The sequence below is a fragment of the Impatiens glandulifera genome, chromosome 6 (assembly GCF_907164915.1).
Source record: "Impatiens glandulifera chromosome 6, dImpGla2.1, whole genome shotgun sequence".
Lineage (NCBI taxonomy): Eukaryota > Viridiplantae > Streptophyta > Magnoliopsida > Ericales > Balsaminaceae > Impatiens > Impatiens glandulifera.
The window spans coordinates 22,521,233-22,537,128 of NC_061867.1; the positions used below are offsets into that span (position 1 = coordinate 22,521,233).

At 31.3% G+C, this 15,896-nt stretch overlaps 2 protein-coding genes across 2 annotated transcripts; one reads left to right on the plus strand and one right to left on the minus strand.

Moving 5' to 3' along the window:
* Window positions 1-2,008: 2,008 nt before the first annotated feature.
* LOC124943367 (WD-40 repeat-containing protein MSI4-like) lies at window positions 2,009-4,001 on the plus strand. The gene is made up of 6 exons (XM_047483880.1): window positions 2,009-2,068; window positions 2,600-2,670; window positions 2,852-2,963; window positions 3,110-3,184; window positions 3,538-3,617; window positions 3,779-4,001. The coding sequence occupies exons 1-6, from the start codon at window positions 2,009-2,011 to the stop codon at window positions 3,999-4,001; spliced, it is 621 nt and encodes a 206-aa protein (XP_047339836.1).
* Window positions 4,002-7,016: 3,015 nt separating this feature from the next.
* On the minus strand, window positions 7,017-15,387 carry LOC124943368. The gene is made up of 7 exons (XM_047483881.1): window positions 15,064-15,387; window positions 14,689-15,012; window positions 13,571-14,577; window positions 13,252-13,390; window positions 12,931-13,152; window positions 12,308-12,600; window positions 7,017-7,047 (listed from the first exon to the last, which is right to left on the minus strand). Exons 1-7 carry the CDS (start codon window positions 15,385-15,387, stop codon window positions 7,017-7,019), a joined length of 2,340 nt encoding a protein of 779 aa, XP_047339837.1.
* Between the last annotated feature and the right edge of the window lie 509 nt (window positions 15,388-15,896).

Consider the following 15,896-nt stretch of genomic DNA (forward strand, 5'->3'; position numbering starts at 1 on the left):
AAATCAACAACTGAATTTCGCGCGACCGTTCTCATTGTGTCGAAAGTGTCAAACGTGTCGATCATGTTGATCGTGCCTAACGTGCCGACGACCGTGATTCTGATGTGATTCTCCTCTAGTGTTTTTGCTCTCAAGATTTTTTTTTTTTTGATGATTTTGAAAAAATGGGATAACGTATTAAGTATATGTTTTCTACACTATTTTTCTTTACACTTAATGAATACCTAAACGAATGCTGTTAATTTATATGATTTGTTACATATATTATATATTTTTTTAGATATTTTTTTTAATTTTATATACTAAATGAATTTACAAATATAAATATTGTATTTGATTTTTCAAATTAAAATCAATTCAAAGATTTTAATAATATTATTTTTAATTAAAATGTTTATATATAAATAATAATTTATTTATATCTTTAATTTGTACGGATATCTATGCTATGCTAGTTTACATTAATAACATTATAATTTGTAAATACAATACAAATAATATTAATTATTCAAAATAATAACATTATAATTTCAATTATGAACTCACAAGGTTAAAATATAACATGTATTAATCTTGATCTTTATGAAATTTCATCTAATCTCATTTTATGATAGAAAGGATAATATTTTGTGTTTGACATAATATAAAGTTCTGACTTTATATTTTAATATCTATAATTAATATAAAACATATAACCATCATAGCTAATCTAGTAAAATATTATTTCCAATTAATTAGAGAGTTAATTAGTCCAACTCTATACTAGTTGATTTTGTCTAAAATGAGAAATGATTGGGGATGAAATTTGGGAGATGGAATGACGTAGTTCTAATTCGTTACAAAAAAATAACAAATTTTGTCTCTCTTCCTTTCTCCTCACCATTTATCCTCTTACCAGCCGTGATGTTGTGATATGTCATTCTTTTCCCACTACAACAAAATATAGTTTCGGCAACGATTATATGCCCACTTATATTAAGCGTAGGTAAAACTCAAGAGAATAAAAAGGTTTTTGCCAACCTTTAAAATATATAAAAACAACCTTTATTATTTCTTTTTTTGTCTTTTTACATATACTTGTTGACATCTTTATAATTTATTCACTTAAAATTTTTAATATTTTAATTTTATAAATATTTTATTTCATTATTTAATTTTTATAAATAAATTTTATTTAAAACTTTATTAATATTAAAATTTAATTATTATTTTTTTATAACATAACTAACCTTATGTCTTTTAATTAATTATTATTTAAATATTAATTAAATTATAAAATATATATAAACTAAATATAAATTAGATATTATATTATATTATATTAAATTAAATTAATATTTTAGATTTTTTATGAAATTAAATATATAGATATTTGAATTTAACCTAATTTTATTATTTTATTTTATTTTGTTTTTTATATATATTTGTTGACAATCTTATACTTTAGTTACTAAAAATTTTAATATTTTTAATTTTACAAATATTTTATTTTATTATTTTAATTTTTTATAAATAAATTTTATTTTAAAACTTTATTAATATTAAAATTTAATTATTATTTTTTTATTACATTACCAATTATATGTCTTTTAATTAATTATTATTTAAATTTAATTAAATTAATATATATATATATAAATTAAATATAAATTTGATATTATATTATATTATATTAAATTAATATTTTAAATTTTTTTATGAAACTAAATATATAGATATTTGAATCTAACATAATTCAACTATTTTGTTTTATTTCTCTTTTTTCGGAAATGCATCACGCGGAGGTTCCTGCGAAGAAGATGAATATCTAAGAAGATGAATATCGTGAGCAGCGACGAAATCCAAAACCGAGAACAAGAGAAGGAGCTTCTAAAATAGCTGACTCCTAATTTGGCGGTGGGAAACAAAGGATAGACCAAAGCCGACTCTCGATTTGAGATCGAGTCGTCTTCATTGGTTCTGGGTAAGGATCGAGTCGAATGCTACTAGTCCTCTTCTCCGCTACTGGATGGAGATCGATTTGAAGGGAGGCATAAGGGGTTTACCCCGCATTTCTTCATATTTCTTGGTAAGTTGTAAAAAATAGCTTTAAACCTGTAATGAATCATAGCGAGTTTCTTGAGAAATTTGGTTGGTCGATTGTAACTGTTGTTTCAGAGCAATTCGATCTAGCTTTTAACGTTTTGGTTTTAAGTAGATATTGATTTATGTTTCTTTCAATTTGGACAACTATTAGTTTGATTTGTTGTTACTTTCTGTTGTTCCATCCACATGTTTGATAAAATGCTTCAATCAATGAGATTTCGTGTTTGAACTTTCCTTGCTCGACTGGTTTAGAGATTTTAATGTGAATTCTTGTTTTCTACTTAATGTGACCGCCTGGCAATTTTGGTGGAAAAAATCCCCACTTTGCTCAAAGAGGATGACTTATTTGGAACCCTACTTTATAGTCTACAGTAATTTCATTATGTTTCTTGTCTTGCTAAAAAGGAAGGATGCAGGTTTAAGATCCCTAAATCCTTACATGCAACATTATTACCAGTTCACCTTTTGCCTACAGTCCTGATCTATCCATGACATTCACTTGTCTCTTCTGCAGGTTGAGAAAGCTGATGCTGACCTTCATTGTGTTGATTGGAATCCACACAATGTTAATTTTATTCTTACAGGGTATGTAATTTCCTTGTCATTATGTGATTTTTCAGTGAATCTGTTAGAAGTTAAGTTAACGCGAGTTCATATACACATTTCTACTTTCTGTAAATGAGGGTGTAACTTTATTGATGTGTTGCTGAGTATTTTCTATAGTTTTGGATTCCGAGTTTCATTTAATTTGCATGGTATTTAACAGATCGGATGATTATACCATAAGCATGTTTGACCGTCGAAATCTTAAGTCTGGAGGGGTTGGATCACCTGTTCATGTATTTGAGGGTCATGATGCTGTTGTTCTCTGTGTACAGGTTTGCAATATATAATCAGTTATTCTTTTTTTGTTGATTTATCTGTTGAACAATAGCTTCTAACAATAAATGAATTGCATTTTGATTTTTACAATAGCTTTTGACAACTGTTTCAATAATTTATTATTATTGTTTTTATTTTGCAGTGGTCTCCAGACAAGTCATTTGTTTTTGGCAGTTCAGCAGAAGACGGTATTTTGAACTTGTGGGATATTGAAAAGGTCTAAAACCTAATCTACTAAATTGTGCACTGATTCTTTTTAGTTTTTTTTATTTCTTATGCTAGGCAGTTGCAGACATGCTTTTTAATGGCACATCTTGTTGCCAAAGTGAATAAATCAAATTTCCTAGATCTGAGTCTTATTTTAAATATTTTTTTTGGGGAGAGTTTGAGTTATCTACATTCCTTTCTCTTTTTCTTGTGCACATTTTGAATTTTTCTCTTTCTTATGCTATTATGATTTGATTCTTTATGGGAAGTTGATGTTACATTTCATTTCAAAATTTTCTGCTAATTCATAGTCTGATTCACAATTCTAGTTATCTACACTGATAAATTCCATTCATGTTCCAGATTGGTAAGAAGCAGGAAACCAGTGGATCAAGATATTCAAGTTATCCACAAGGCTTGTTGTTCAAACATGCAGGGCACAGGTAAAACCGTTTTTCTTTTTCTTGTAATAGCCAAGTGGGTTTTACCTATTAGAATGTTTATTTTTGGGTTGTGGCTCTACTTGTTTAATAGTGCTAGTTCCTCATTTATGTTGTTCGATTCTGATTTAAGGAACAAGTATTTATTTTATCTTTTTTTTCAGAGACAAAGTTGTTGATTTTCACTGGAACTCCTGCGACCTTTGGACAATCGTCAGTGTGTCAGATGATGAAGAAAGTACAGGTGGTGGTGGTACTCTCTATTTACCATATTCAACAATTACTCACAATTTGCCATGCTTTACTTTCTTTCAGCTAGTAATAATAATTAATGATGCCTATTCTGATATTATCCTTTGTCCACGCCATCTACTACTGTCAGTGTAAGTATAAACTTTTTATGTTATCGATGTTACATTCACACTAATATGATAAATATTTTTAATACATTTTATAGATTTGGTCAGAAAACAGAATTACTGACCTGGACAAAAGGCATGACATGTACGAGTCATCGAGGGTTATGGGCCGAAAATCAGAACAATCATTTTTTGTTGCATCAATAATTTTTTAGGTAATTTTTATTATTTATCAATAATTGTTTCTAAATAAACAATCGAACAAGAATTCACATATATATGTATGTTATTTAATTATGTTTGTGTTTTATACTGAGGTGGTTCCTGACTAGATAAAACATGAACATTAAATTGAAATTTCAATCAATAAAACAGTTTATCAATAAATATAGATTAAATTGAAATTGATTGACTTTCTTTATACATAAACATGTTTTATATATATTTACATGTGAAATACTTTGAGTCAATCAATTTCAATTTAATAATACAATTTTATTTTAGGAATACTTATTTAGGTTGTAAGAGACAATAAAGTATTAGAATAGAAAGAATCATGAGTTATTCTTTTAATTAATCATATCTAATGCATGATTTTAGCTCGTAGTAGTTTGATTTTTGTTGAACTATTGAATCTCAATAAGATCTAAAGAATGTTTCGAGTTAGTACGTTATAAATTATAATATGTATTAAATTAATATGTTAGCAACTATATCAATAGGGATGAGAATATGATACAATATTGTCTTAGTATCATGAACTGATCTGATATCAAGATTAATAATTTCATATTAAATGTTCCTTGGATCTGTAACACAAATTTTATTATTAACATAGTTATTCACTTACATACACAGGTTCATTTCGTGGTACTCACACTAGTCTTACAAATATGATTTGAAAAGTAAGATTCATCATAAGATTAGTCTTTCATCTTACTTGAATTATCTTTATTATCATTTGTTATTATTAATTTATAAGCTAACCACATTTTAATTATATGCTATCGTTTTCATTGTCTCTTTATATACAATTACTAGAAATAATCTAATGAGATCTTTTGCACACATAATTGCCAAGTGTTCGCTGAGTTATTCCTAATTTACGATCGATTTGAGTTTTTCTGGTTTCAGTTCAGTCATTTTGATTTGAGAATTCTTAAAATAAATATGTAATATTGATGCTCTTAAATATTTAATTTAAGTACTAATTTTATTTATTTTATTGCAGATTTCTTATCATACATCAAACAATGGATTCAAAGGTATGTGATACATATCTCTCATCTACATAGTTTTTGATATTTGTTATCTTTTCTTATTAAAGAAATATAAATGTAAGAGTACATTTTACAAAGAAAATTAGTATGAGATAAGTAAGAGTTATTAAATAATGAGGAAGTAGACTAACAAAATACCCAATAAATAAATAATGTAAAGATAGAGTATAAGAGATGAAGATGGTGACAAAAGAGGTCTTACCACTATGTTTCTATTCCCATTCTACCATGTTTGCTTGCTAAAATCAATTTTAAGTTGTTAATATGAATAGAAGTGTCTTGTGACCATGTTCAAAAATATATATTAATTTATTTATTATAAATTATACTTTTCTTTTAACTTTCTTATTCTAAAATAAAGTACTTGACTTTAAGACTTTAATTAGAAGGTTTTGTCTTATTTTACAAGTCATGTGCATAATATTTTATCAGGCAATTGTGTGAATTCAAATAAATTATTATGATAAAATATATATGTTTGGTATCAATTTAATAATTAAATTAGTTTATTATAATTAGGTATAATAATGGTGATTTGGATGAGTTATATTTTATTGCAGGATAAATTTTTTTGTTATGCCCTAACATCTTTATATTATTTTGTTTGTATTTAATTGGATTAAGAAAAATAATGTGAATGATTTCCTTCTTTATTATTTTGTTTCTGATTTGTAATATAATATAAGTGTTAATGCTTTCAATATTTTAATTATAGATGGTGACATAACTTTAGGATGTATTTAATGGTTTTCATATTTTTGATTAAAAACTTTGTATTTCATTAGTATTTTTTTTTATGTATTTAGAATTTTTGTTTAAATTTGAAAATAATTATTAAAATATATAAATAATAACTGTAAAAAAATAAAAATATAATTTCATGAAAAACAGAAAAGAAAATTTGGAGAAAAAATATAAACCGAATAAAAAAATAAAACAAAAAAATCGAAAAAATAATGGGATAAAAATTAATTCAAAAATATATGGTTTTGGCGACGTTTATTTTAATTTTACCAACGATTATTTATGCGTCGGTGGCACCTACAACGACCCTGTTTTTGGCGACGCAAGTTTAAGCGTCGGTGATATCTTTGGCGACGCTTTTAAACGTCGGCAGAAGTCTTTTTAAGCGTCGGCGTATATCTAATTTGTTGTAGTGTCCCCATTCCCTCTCTCAAATTCCCTTTCCCTATCCTTCCTCATTATTTATATATAGATAATTATGTCTATTTTAAATGTCTATAATAATATTTAACATATAATGGTCATGAGCAATTTAATAAAATATTACCATCAATTAATTAATTTGAAAGATAATTACTCTTAAATTTTGATTGTAATTATGTATACCTGAACTATACACTTTTTTTTACTCATTTATTTTTACAGAATGGACTTGAATATAACTATCATTATTATCAATATTTTGTATCCAATTAAACTATTTATTCATCACCAAATATTTACTGATCAATGTAGAAAATATTCTTTTAGTAATGTGAATTATCAAAATAAATATTTTTGCAAGAGGCATGAGGGTTTATTATATTGTTGAGTGGAGTAATTTTTTCTATATTGTCCACATGAATGATCAAAATAATATAATAAAACAAAACAGATATGGGTCATTAATTAATTTGAGTTGTAACACTCTTAAAGAATTTACCATGGTTGGAAAAACAATATTTGTTATGAAGAAATTCATATCAACAGAGAAATTTAATTCATTCCTTCTAATACTAAAAAGAAATTATGCTTCCAAATCAGATGCTAGTAGGATCGTTTCCTCTGCATCTAAAAAAACAAGAAAATGTTTCATAAGAAAATATTAAATTTTGATGGTTTACAAATTACACGATAATTATTTATTTATATAAAAGTATAAATTTAAATTATTTGGCTTATATATATATATATATATATCATTACCATCCCTACCACAAATTTACTTAGAACTTGAGGTTTGATCAATTCAAGATACTTGAACATATTTAAAACATGTTTAAATACAATTATTATTATTCTTTATGATAATCTTAATATCAGGTTTATTTATTTAATTATATGTCAAATATACAAGCCACTTATAATAAATGTGAAATTTCTAAGATATATTCGAAAAGAAAGAACTAAAAATAAAGTAAACATCTTATTATAATATAAGGAGAGAAATGTGAGAAAAGTCTAATATATATTTTGATGGTTCGATTTATTCTCAAAACTTAATTATTCATTTAATTTTAAGAGATGCAATTAAGTAGTGAAGTAAGTAATTCTTTCTAAGATTTAATTTTTTTTTATTGTAGTTAGATATTCTGACTTGAAATAAATTACAGAAATATATATAAAATGATGTATAAATAAATGAAATAAATAAAATATATGAAAAACAAAATCACCGATTATGATGTTGATTCGAGGCATGTGTTAGACACATTTTCCTTAAAACAACTTTATCGTCTCCTGTTTCTGCTGGAACTTATCATAGATGACTGTCTCCCAGGGTACAACGAATCTAGTAGTGGTTCTGCACTGAAATCACTACTCGTCGAACTTGATCAGCGTACCTGAACTATCACCAGGTTTCAACGGAAATATCGAGCAAAGAACTCGAAGAACACTCACAAAACAAGAAGAAGACTTTTGAAATTCTAGAATGAGAAAGAATGAAATAATGAAGTGAGTTTTAGATTAGAGATGATAGATTTTATATTGTTGAAAAGTTAAACAATTAAATAAAATCATCATTTGATCCAACGGTTGACATTGTTTACCTCTTCAATACCTTAACGTTTTTCTCTTCATTATAGAGTAATTGTTTGTCAAAACAATTAAGGAATTTACAATTAAATACTAACGTTACATGGTTTTCTAATTTGTTAATAATAATATTAATTATCATAACAAATAATAATAATAACAAACCCATGTAAGTTACACTACAAATTAACAACATTTTGTTAATTGGTCATCAAGGCACTTTAGATCAATTAATTTAAATTATACATTTGGATCAAATTTCACCCATTAATTCACGTTTGAATTTTATGTGAATTTGATTTGATTTTATTACCCACATTCTAATTTTCATTCATTAATGAATTTATAGAACTAGTTTAAAAATTCCAACAATCCCCCATATTAATGGAAATTGAAAGATTAACCGGTGAAATGTTCAACAGTTGAATTCTACATATGATAGGTAGGTGTAACCCTTTGAACCTTCCCTTATGAAAGTATATAACTTTACTAGCCAATTAGTAGACTTGATGTCCTTGAATTATTCAGCTATTTGTGTAAACGATTACACACTTTCACATAGAATTCTCCCTGATACATGTCAAGCTCTCATGGTTGTGTCCGTTTTGGCCATGGAACACGCACATGGTTCCGTGAGAGGGTCTAGAATTGAGCTGTGCAATTCTTTCGAAGCGACCCTACTTCTCCCTCACATAGGTGATCTTTTTGCTCACAAAGAATCATTAAAAGCGATATACGTATCCTCGTCAAAATATATATTGTTTTGTTATAGGATTAATCCTCAACAATAACTTTCCAAGTCTGTACAACTAGGTTGTCCCATTGAACCTAGTTCTTGGGATCTCCAGTCTGCATAGATTGAGTTTTTCTTCATACCAACTTATAGTAGGCTAATATCTTAAAAGACTTCAAACTATCTCTCTATTCAATAATCTGATTAGTGGATCCACAATGTTATCTTTGACTTATATAGTCAAATTTGATAATTTAATTAGAGAGTATAGTCTAATGACATTATGTCTAAGACGTGTATGTATAGACTTGTCACTGATTCTAAGCTTGTCCAATTTCTAATTACTATCACAATAATTAGAAATTTATGTTGGTACATTCTTAGTTAACCTTGGAACATCTTCTAATAAGAAGCATAGTCATTCGTACATGCTTATCATTTAATTTTTTATGAAAATATTATTTACTTGGCTAACTAGTAGACAAAATGTCTTTGAACTATTCTGCCTTCTTGTAAACGATTATATATTTTACATAAAAATATTTTATTTTTTGACATAAGTCAAAAATATAGATTATTACGTTTAATCTATCCATCACAAGTTTCTTAGAAGATTTCCATACGTAGATTGCACTTCTAAGTGTAAACATATTCACTTTAAGACGTAAAGTCTTTCATTTAATAATATCAATATATCATTTGATAACAACAAAATATTTCGTTTAATGCAATTTATATCCTTTATGGATTTAATCATTTCTATCGTAATTTTCAACGATAAAAATATCATACAAAAGACACGTAATGAAATAATTTTCATTGTCTTCATGATATATATAATTGTTACATTCACTTTTTAATAAAAGTATGATCAAATTTTCATATCATTATTATAAAATTTGTTATAAATCCAATCAAGACTTTATAATTTTTTTTCATTTATTTCATAAAATCCTTTTGAAGACATTGATTCTTCAAAGTTTTATGAAAATAATGTCAAAATATGACACGTTTCTTGATTTCAAAATTCTCAAATCTAAAATATCGATTTGAACACCAACTCAGAAAATATAAACAAGACATTTTCTTGTTATTTTATTTCTTTTAATAAAGTTGCGCAACTTTATCTTTTATAGAGAACATGATAGGATCGGCTTTATCGATAGAGACGGGGGTCTGGCTATGGATGAAGGCTTATAAAAAACGGTTTGAAAGAAGTCTTGTTAGGGATTTAATTCACTTTCTACTCTACGCAAACACTTGTAAATATTTGAAACAGATTCAAGGCAGAATTGTTTGCTTGGGTTTGAAGCACAAGATGAAAGATGAAAAGATGACAGAAATGAAAGAACACACCAGTTTGTTTATGGATGTTCGGAGAAACTCTCCTACGTCACCCCTTCTTCCAACCACCGGAAGGATTCACTATAATATGATTAGAATCAAATACAATTTGCACACACTTAGCTCACTATTGAACAGAACACACTTTGTTCAATTACAAGATGAAGAATAGCACTCAACTAAAGGTTTTTTGATTCTAGCTCTCTCTTGATTCACAAACAGTACAATCAGAAAGCAGCTTCACAGTATAAGGCTTGATTTCTCTCTCTGGAATAGCAAGCAGATTTATCGATTGACTCTTTGTAAAATCTGGCAGTTCATGAGGCAGATTGTCCGTTGTACTTGAGATTTGTTAAATACTGGGCAAGGTCTAACGATCGAATCTTTTAGAATGATACGTGGAACTCTTCCATTGGAAAGCCTCCATTGTACACAACAGGTTCTGAGCACAAGGATCGTGGCCATACACAACTGGTAGTGCGCCGAATATTCCATCAGAGATGTACCTATAAAACGAGTAATATGAGGAAAATTCTCTTACGTAGCATTCGTGGTTTGTTGCATATAGCTATTGTACTGATCTTCACTAGAAAGTGGAGTAGGAGTAGGGTACAGCTATAGCACGTGGGTAGGCGGGTGCTAGCTTCAAGCATACTACTTAAGCTGAGCATTAGACGTATTTCAGTTAGACGGATTGTGAAAATCAGTCTAATGAAATTTAAATATCCCCATCTAATAACATAGTCTATTAGACCGCCTAGTCTAATAGAATTAGACTTACGTCTAATTACAAACACTTCAGACTAATCTGAAGGAGTTAGACTTGCGTTTAACTTTCACTAATTAGACTACACGTCTAATCATTCACTAACCATTAGACTGCACGTCTAATCATTCACTAACCATTATACTGCACGTCTAACTCCACTGAGTTAGACTGCACGTCTAACTCCACTGAGTTAGACTGCACGTCTAATTCCAGTTCTACCTCAGACTAATCTGAAGGAGTTAGACTTACGTCTAACTTTCACTTAATTAGACTACACATCTAATTATTCAATAACCATTAGACTGCACGTCTAACTCCACTGAGTTAGACTGCACGTCTAATTCCGGTTCTACCTCAGACTAATCTGAAGGAGTTAGACTTATGTCTAACTTTCACTTAATTAGACTACACGTCTAATTATCCAATAACCATTAAACTGCACGTCTAACTCCACTGAGTTAGACTGCACGTCTAATTCCGGTTCTACCTTAAACTTGTCTGAAGGAGTTAGTCTTACGTCTAACTTTCACAATCCATTAGACTGCACGTCTAATTCCACAGAATTAGACTACACGTCTAATTCCGTAAATATATTAGACTGCACGTCTAACTCCGCTGAGTTAGACTGCACGTCTAATTCCGAATATATTAGACTATCCGTCTAATTCTAAATATATTAGACTACACGTTTAACTCCACTAAGTTAGACTGCACGTCTAATTCCGTAAATTTATTAGACCACACGTCTAATTCCCGGGAATTCATTAGAATACACGTCTAACTCTGTTGAGTTAGACTGCACGTCTAATTCTATACATTCATTAGACTGCATGTCTAATCCGTTGAGTTAGACTGCACGTCTAATTCTATGCATTCATTAGACTGCACGTCTAACTCCGTTGAGTTAGACTGCACGTCTAATTCTATGCATTCATTAGACTGCACGTCTAACTCCGTTGAGTTAGACTGTACGTCTAATTCTATGCATTCATTAGACTGCACGTCTAATTCTATGCATCCATTAGACTACACGTCTAATTATATGCATCTAATGCCAAAATCGGTCTAATGAGCCTCATTAGATCTAAGTCTAATAAAATATGATTTCGATACACATGCATCAAAACGCATAAGTCATTTCATCATCAAAATCCAATGGTTAAATTATTTCAACACTTAGTCAAAATAATTTGACCCAACAATTTCCCCCTTTTTGATGAAGAAATTGAAAACCTGCATATATATATACCAAAATATGCATTCATCATATAAATAAAACAAACCCTTGTTTACTTACATCAAACTTCCAAAAACCAATATTCAGAAAACTATCAAAGAAATATTGTTTGAAAGACTTAAATAGAGTAGATGAAAAGAAATTATTGTTTTTCCTTTTAACTCGAGGATCGGTTGGGCTCATGACTTGACCGGGTAGCATATTCATATACGGAGGAAAACTGCGACCACCATGATTGCTTCCACTTGATCTACCACCACGATCACCGCCACTTGCACGACCTCTTTGATCATATCCAGATAGCCTACCACGGCCACCACCACTACTTCTGCCTCCACGATCACCGCCGCTTAAACCTCCACCTCTCTTGGTTGGCCTATGATTATCATCATTTCTTGGGGCTCGTCTGGATCTAGTGCCGGTTGACACACCGTCACTTCTTCTACTTGACTCGCCTTGGGTGATTCGAGGTTTATCTCTTTGAGCATTAGATTTTGCGTTCTCCTTTGCTTAAAACTTTCTTGCAATAGAGTCAGCAAATTCATGTCGTTCATTATCATATCTACTTAAACACCCTTGAATTTCCACAATCTGATTCTTCACCAGACTGAATTCATCCAAAGTTTCCCTATGACAGTCATCAATGATTTTCCTTTCAATGTCCATCATTTCAGATTGACGGCTGAAGAGATTCTTTTCAAACTTGGAGAAGTTTAAATTTGAGACGTGAGTCTCATACGTGTTCTTCTTCAAAGTGTTATCCAATTCAGTGAGAACTTTGATAATTTCGGCAAAGTCCTTTCTTTCTTCTTCCTTGGTGTTCAAGGCCTTTACCATGCTCTTCTGAAGAGATGAGAGCACAAACTTCATAGATTTTAGCATATTATTACCTTCAGTAGAGGATTCTTTATTTGATGAATTCTCTTGAGACTCTGCTTCCATACTCTGAATAGGCTTAAAGTTTGTATGAATCTGCATTGATTTCTCCAGTTGTTCCTTCTCAGCTACCTTAGCAGTTTCATTATGCTCCTCTTCTAGCAGTTCTTCTTCAGCTCTCTAAAATCTCTCATACAGATTTCCAGAGTAGTGAAGAGGAATGTTGATATTTTCATGAACATTTCCCACAATGGTGTCGGGGAATAAACGGGGCTTTACATGTCTTGCGTATTGATCCTGTTTGTCCTCGGATGAGGAACTTCCTTCTTCAGCATTCTTATCTTTGGAGGGTTCCCCCTCAGATCTGATAATCTCTGGTTGAGTTACCACAGCCACTTTCTCTTGGGCTTCCTCTGTTCTCACAACAGAGAATATCACAACATTTTCTTCAAATGAAGCTTGAGCAGCCTCCTCAATCACATTTTCTTCAAGAACTTCTTCTTCATTTGTTATAAGAGCTTATTCAGGCTCTTGAACAATCACTTCCACTTCTTTTTCATGAGGATTCTCTTGAATTGGTTGATCCAGAATGCGTCACTCTTCAGTAGAAAGATTCCCGAATTCGATCAAAAGAGCAGCATATAGCTCATTGGCATCATTATCAGCATCAAGAATATCCATAGCTTCATCATCATCGAAAGGTTTTGCGCCAGAGCAATTAGCGCCATGAACGTATCGGGTAGCCACCGAGACGTAGCTATCCATGATGTCATTCAGCCTCTTCAATACTCTCACTTCCACCTCAGATCCTTTCTCAACGAGATTGAAATTAGCCTTTCTGGCTTCAACGAGATCCTTTCTCTTCAGAGCCTCAGCTACCTCTGAAGTTTTAGCCCACTTGAGAACTTTCTTCTCATTGGCTACCCGCTTCTTCCACTCTCGGGTTATTGCAGAATTTGACAGGGTTTCATTGTACTTGGACAACAATCTCTCTAGGGACCATGATTCAAAAATCTCCAACTTTTCAGCCGCAATGACTTTAACTTGATCCAAAATGAGGTCAACAATGCTTGTTGCCTCCGATACTTCTTCAAGAACTGGAGTTGCAATCTTCTTACCTTTTCCAACAACCTCTACGGGTTTTGCAGCAGGTCTGGGTTCACTAATCACAATTCCACTCGACATTCTTGCAGAATGCATGAACTCGAACGCCGATTGGGGTTTCTTACACAGCTCAGCAGAGAGCTCTACACGAATAACCTTCTCGACTACCATAGAATCTTTAGGAGCGGGAACAGAAGATTCTTGTTCAGTAGATTTACCAACAACAAGGGTAAGAACTGCACCTTGTTCTAGTTGAGATAACTCTGTAGCACCAGCGACTACTTGATTTGTTTGAACAACATGAGACTCAATTCTGTCAGTATTTTTATCATTTGGACCAGCTGACTCAACAGCGGGCCCTTTAGCAGATTCTATTAAGGGAGAAAAAATGGATTCATCTTGTTCCACTATAGGAACATCAAACTCAGGCACAACGGCCAACGATTTAGAAGAGGTTACCTTCAATGATTTAGACGCGCGGGGCGCCTTCGTCTTCTTTTCCTTTGAGACACTGGATATCAAAGGCTTTCTTAAAATAGTTGATGGAGTAGATAGAGAGGACATCGGAGTTGCAGCAAGTACGCCTGGACCTTGCCTTAACCTTGAATCGACTGATTCAGAGTCCTTCTTGGTTGAACTTTTCAGACTAGAGGAAATGGCCTCCGATTCATTCACTATTTTCGATCTTTTTGCCCCTATTGACATAATAGAAGCGGACGGTTGTTTGGATCGGGTAGAGGGCTTACCACCAGTTTGATAACTGGATGCACCAGAGGCACATTCCAGGTTGTTCTTCATCCTTATCAGTGTACTAGCGACTGTAAGAGCAGAGATTACTCTCGGAGAATTGATCTTCTCAGGTTCACCAACAGGAACCTCCAAATGCTCCATTAAACGACTTAGTTGAGCCGCATAGGTTATGCTTTCCTTATTTGCCTGGCAGATAGAAAAGCAAAGGTTCTGGAAAATGGTAGATGCGCAGTTTACCTGAATTCCCTTTGAAATAGCGCACATATAGTCAAAACGGTCTTGACTATAAAGATGGAAGGAGCCAGATTTCCCTTGTAGTGCTTTTGCTACCACGTCGTTCAGCAAAATGAAGTGGGGTTTGAGTACCTTCTTATTTCCATTAACATGTATCATCGAACCATCAGTAGAAAAGGTTTTCTTCATCTCTTCCATGACTTCTGATGAAAGAATCAAGTCGAAAGTGTGCCCCTCCGTCGGAAGTTCAAAGAACTCCGCATATACGATTTCATCAAAAGAAAACTCCACGCCGTTGACGGTTGTTACTATGGATTCACCCACCATAGTTGTAGATTTGAAGAACTCGCGAACTTCTTTCTCATAGAATATGAACGGACCATTGAGATATTTCCTCAACCCAGAATATTCTAGGGTTCAGAACATATCCACCACTTCCGGTTGATCAAAAGTGTAGACCGATGGAAAATCCACCTGCAAAGTACAATGACCCAAAGTGATTTTCTTGTTCACCATTTTCGAAAGAATATGAACCGACACAAGATTTTAGAGAGATTTAGAGAGAGAAATGTAGAGAAAACTAGGGTTCTTAAGGATTTCGAGAGATGAAAAGCTTTCAAACTCATTCAAGAGAGTCCTTATATAGACGGAGAACAGAAATACAGAATAACTGTTTCTTCTTAAGGGTATGGCCCATCAATAAATGTTAGACGTCCTTTTTCAAGGAGTCATCATTAAAAATGAGGGTATATCAGTCATTTTCTCTAAACTTGAAAGACACGTGTCTTCATGTTGATAAGAGATGACTGTTTGATGTTTTGATCGGGAAAAATAAA

Coding starts and splice junctions, on each gene's coding strand:
- LOC124943368 (XM_047483881.1), bottom strand. CDS start 15,387: ATGGTGGGTGAATCCATAGTAACAACCGTCAACGGCGTGGAGTTTTCT. Junction 14,578..14,688: donor CCAAGAAGGACTCTGAATCA/GTCGATTCAAGG, acceptor AGTGTCTCAAAG/GAAAAGAAGACGAAGGCGCC. Junction 13,391..13,570: donor GGGAATCTTTCTACTGAAGA/GTGACGCATTCT, acceptor CTCTGTTGTGAG/AACAGAGGAAGCCCAAGAGA.
- LOC124943367 (XM_047483880.1), top strand. CDS start 2,009: ATGGAGATCGATTTGAAGGGAGGCATAAGGGGTTTACCCCGCATTTCT. Junction 2,671..2,851: donor GTTAATTTTATTCTTACAGG/GTATGTAATTTC, acceptor GGTATTTAACAG/ATCGGATGATTATACCATAA. Junction 2,964..3,109: donor CTGTTGTTCTCTGTGTACAG/GTTTGCAATATA, acceptor TTTATTTTGCAG/TGGTCTCCAGACAAGTCATT.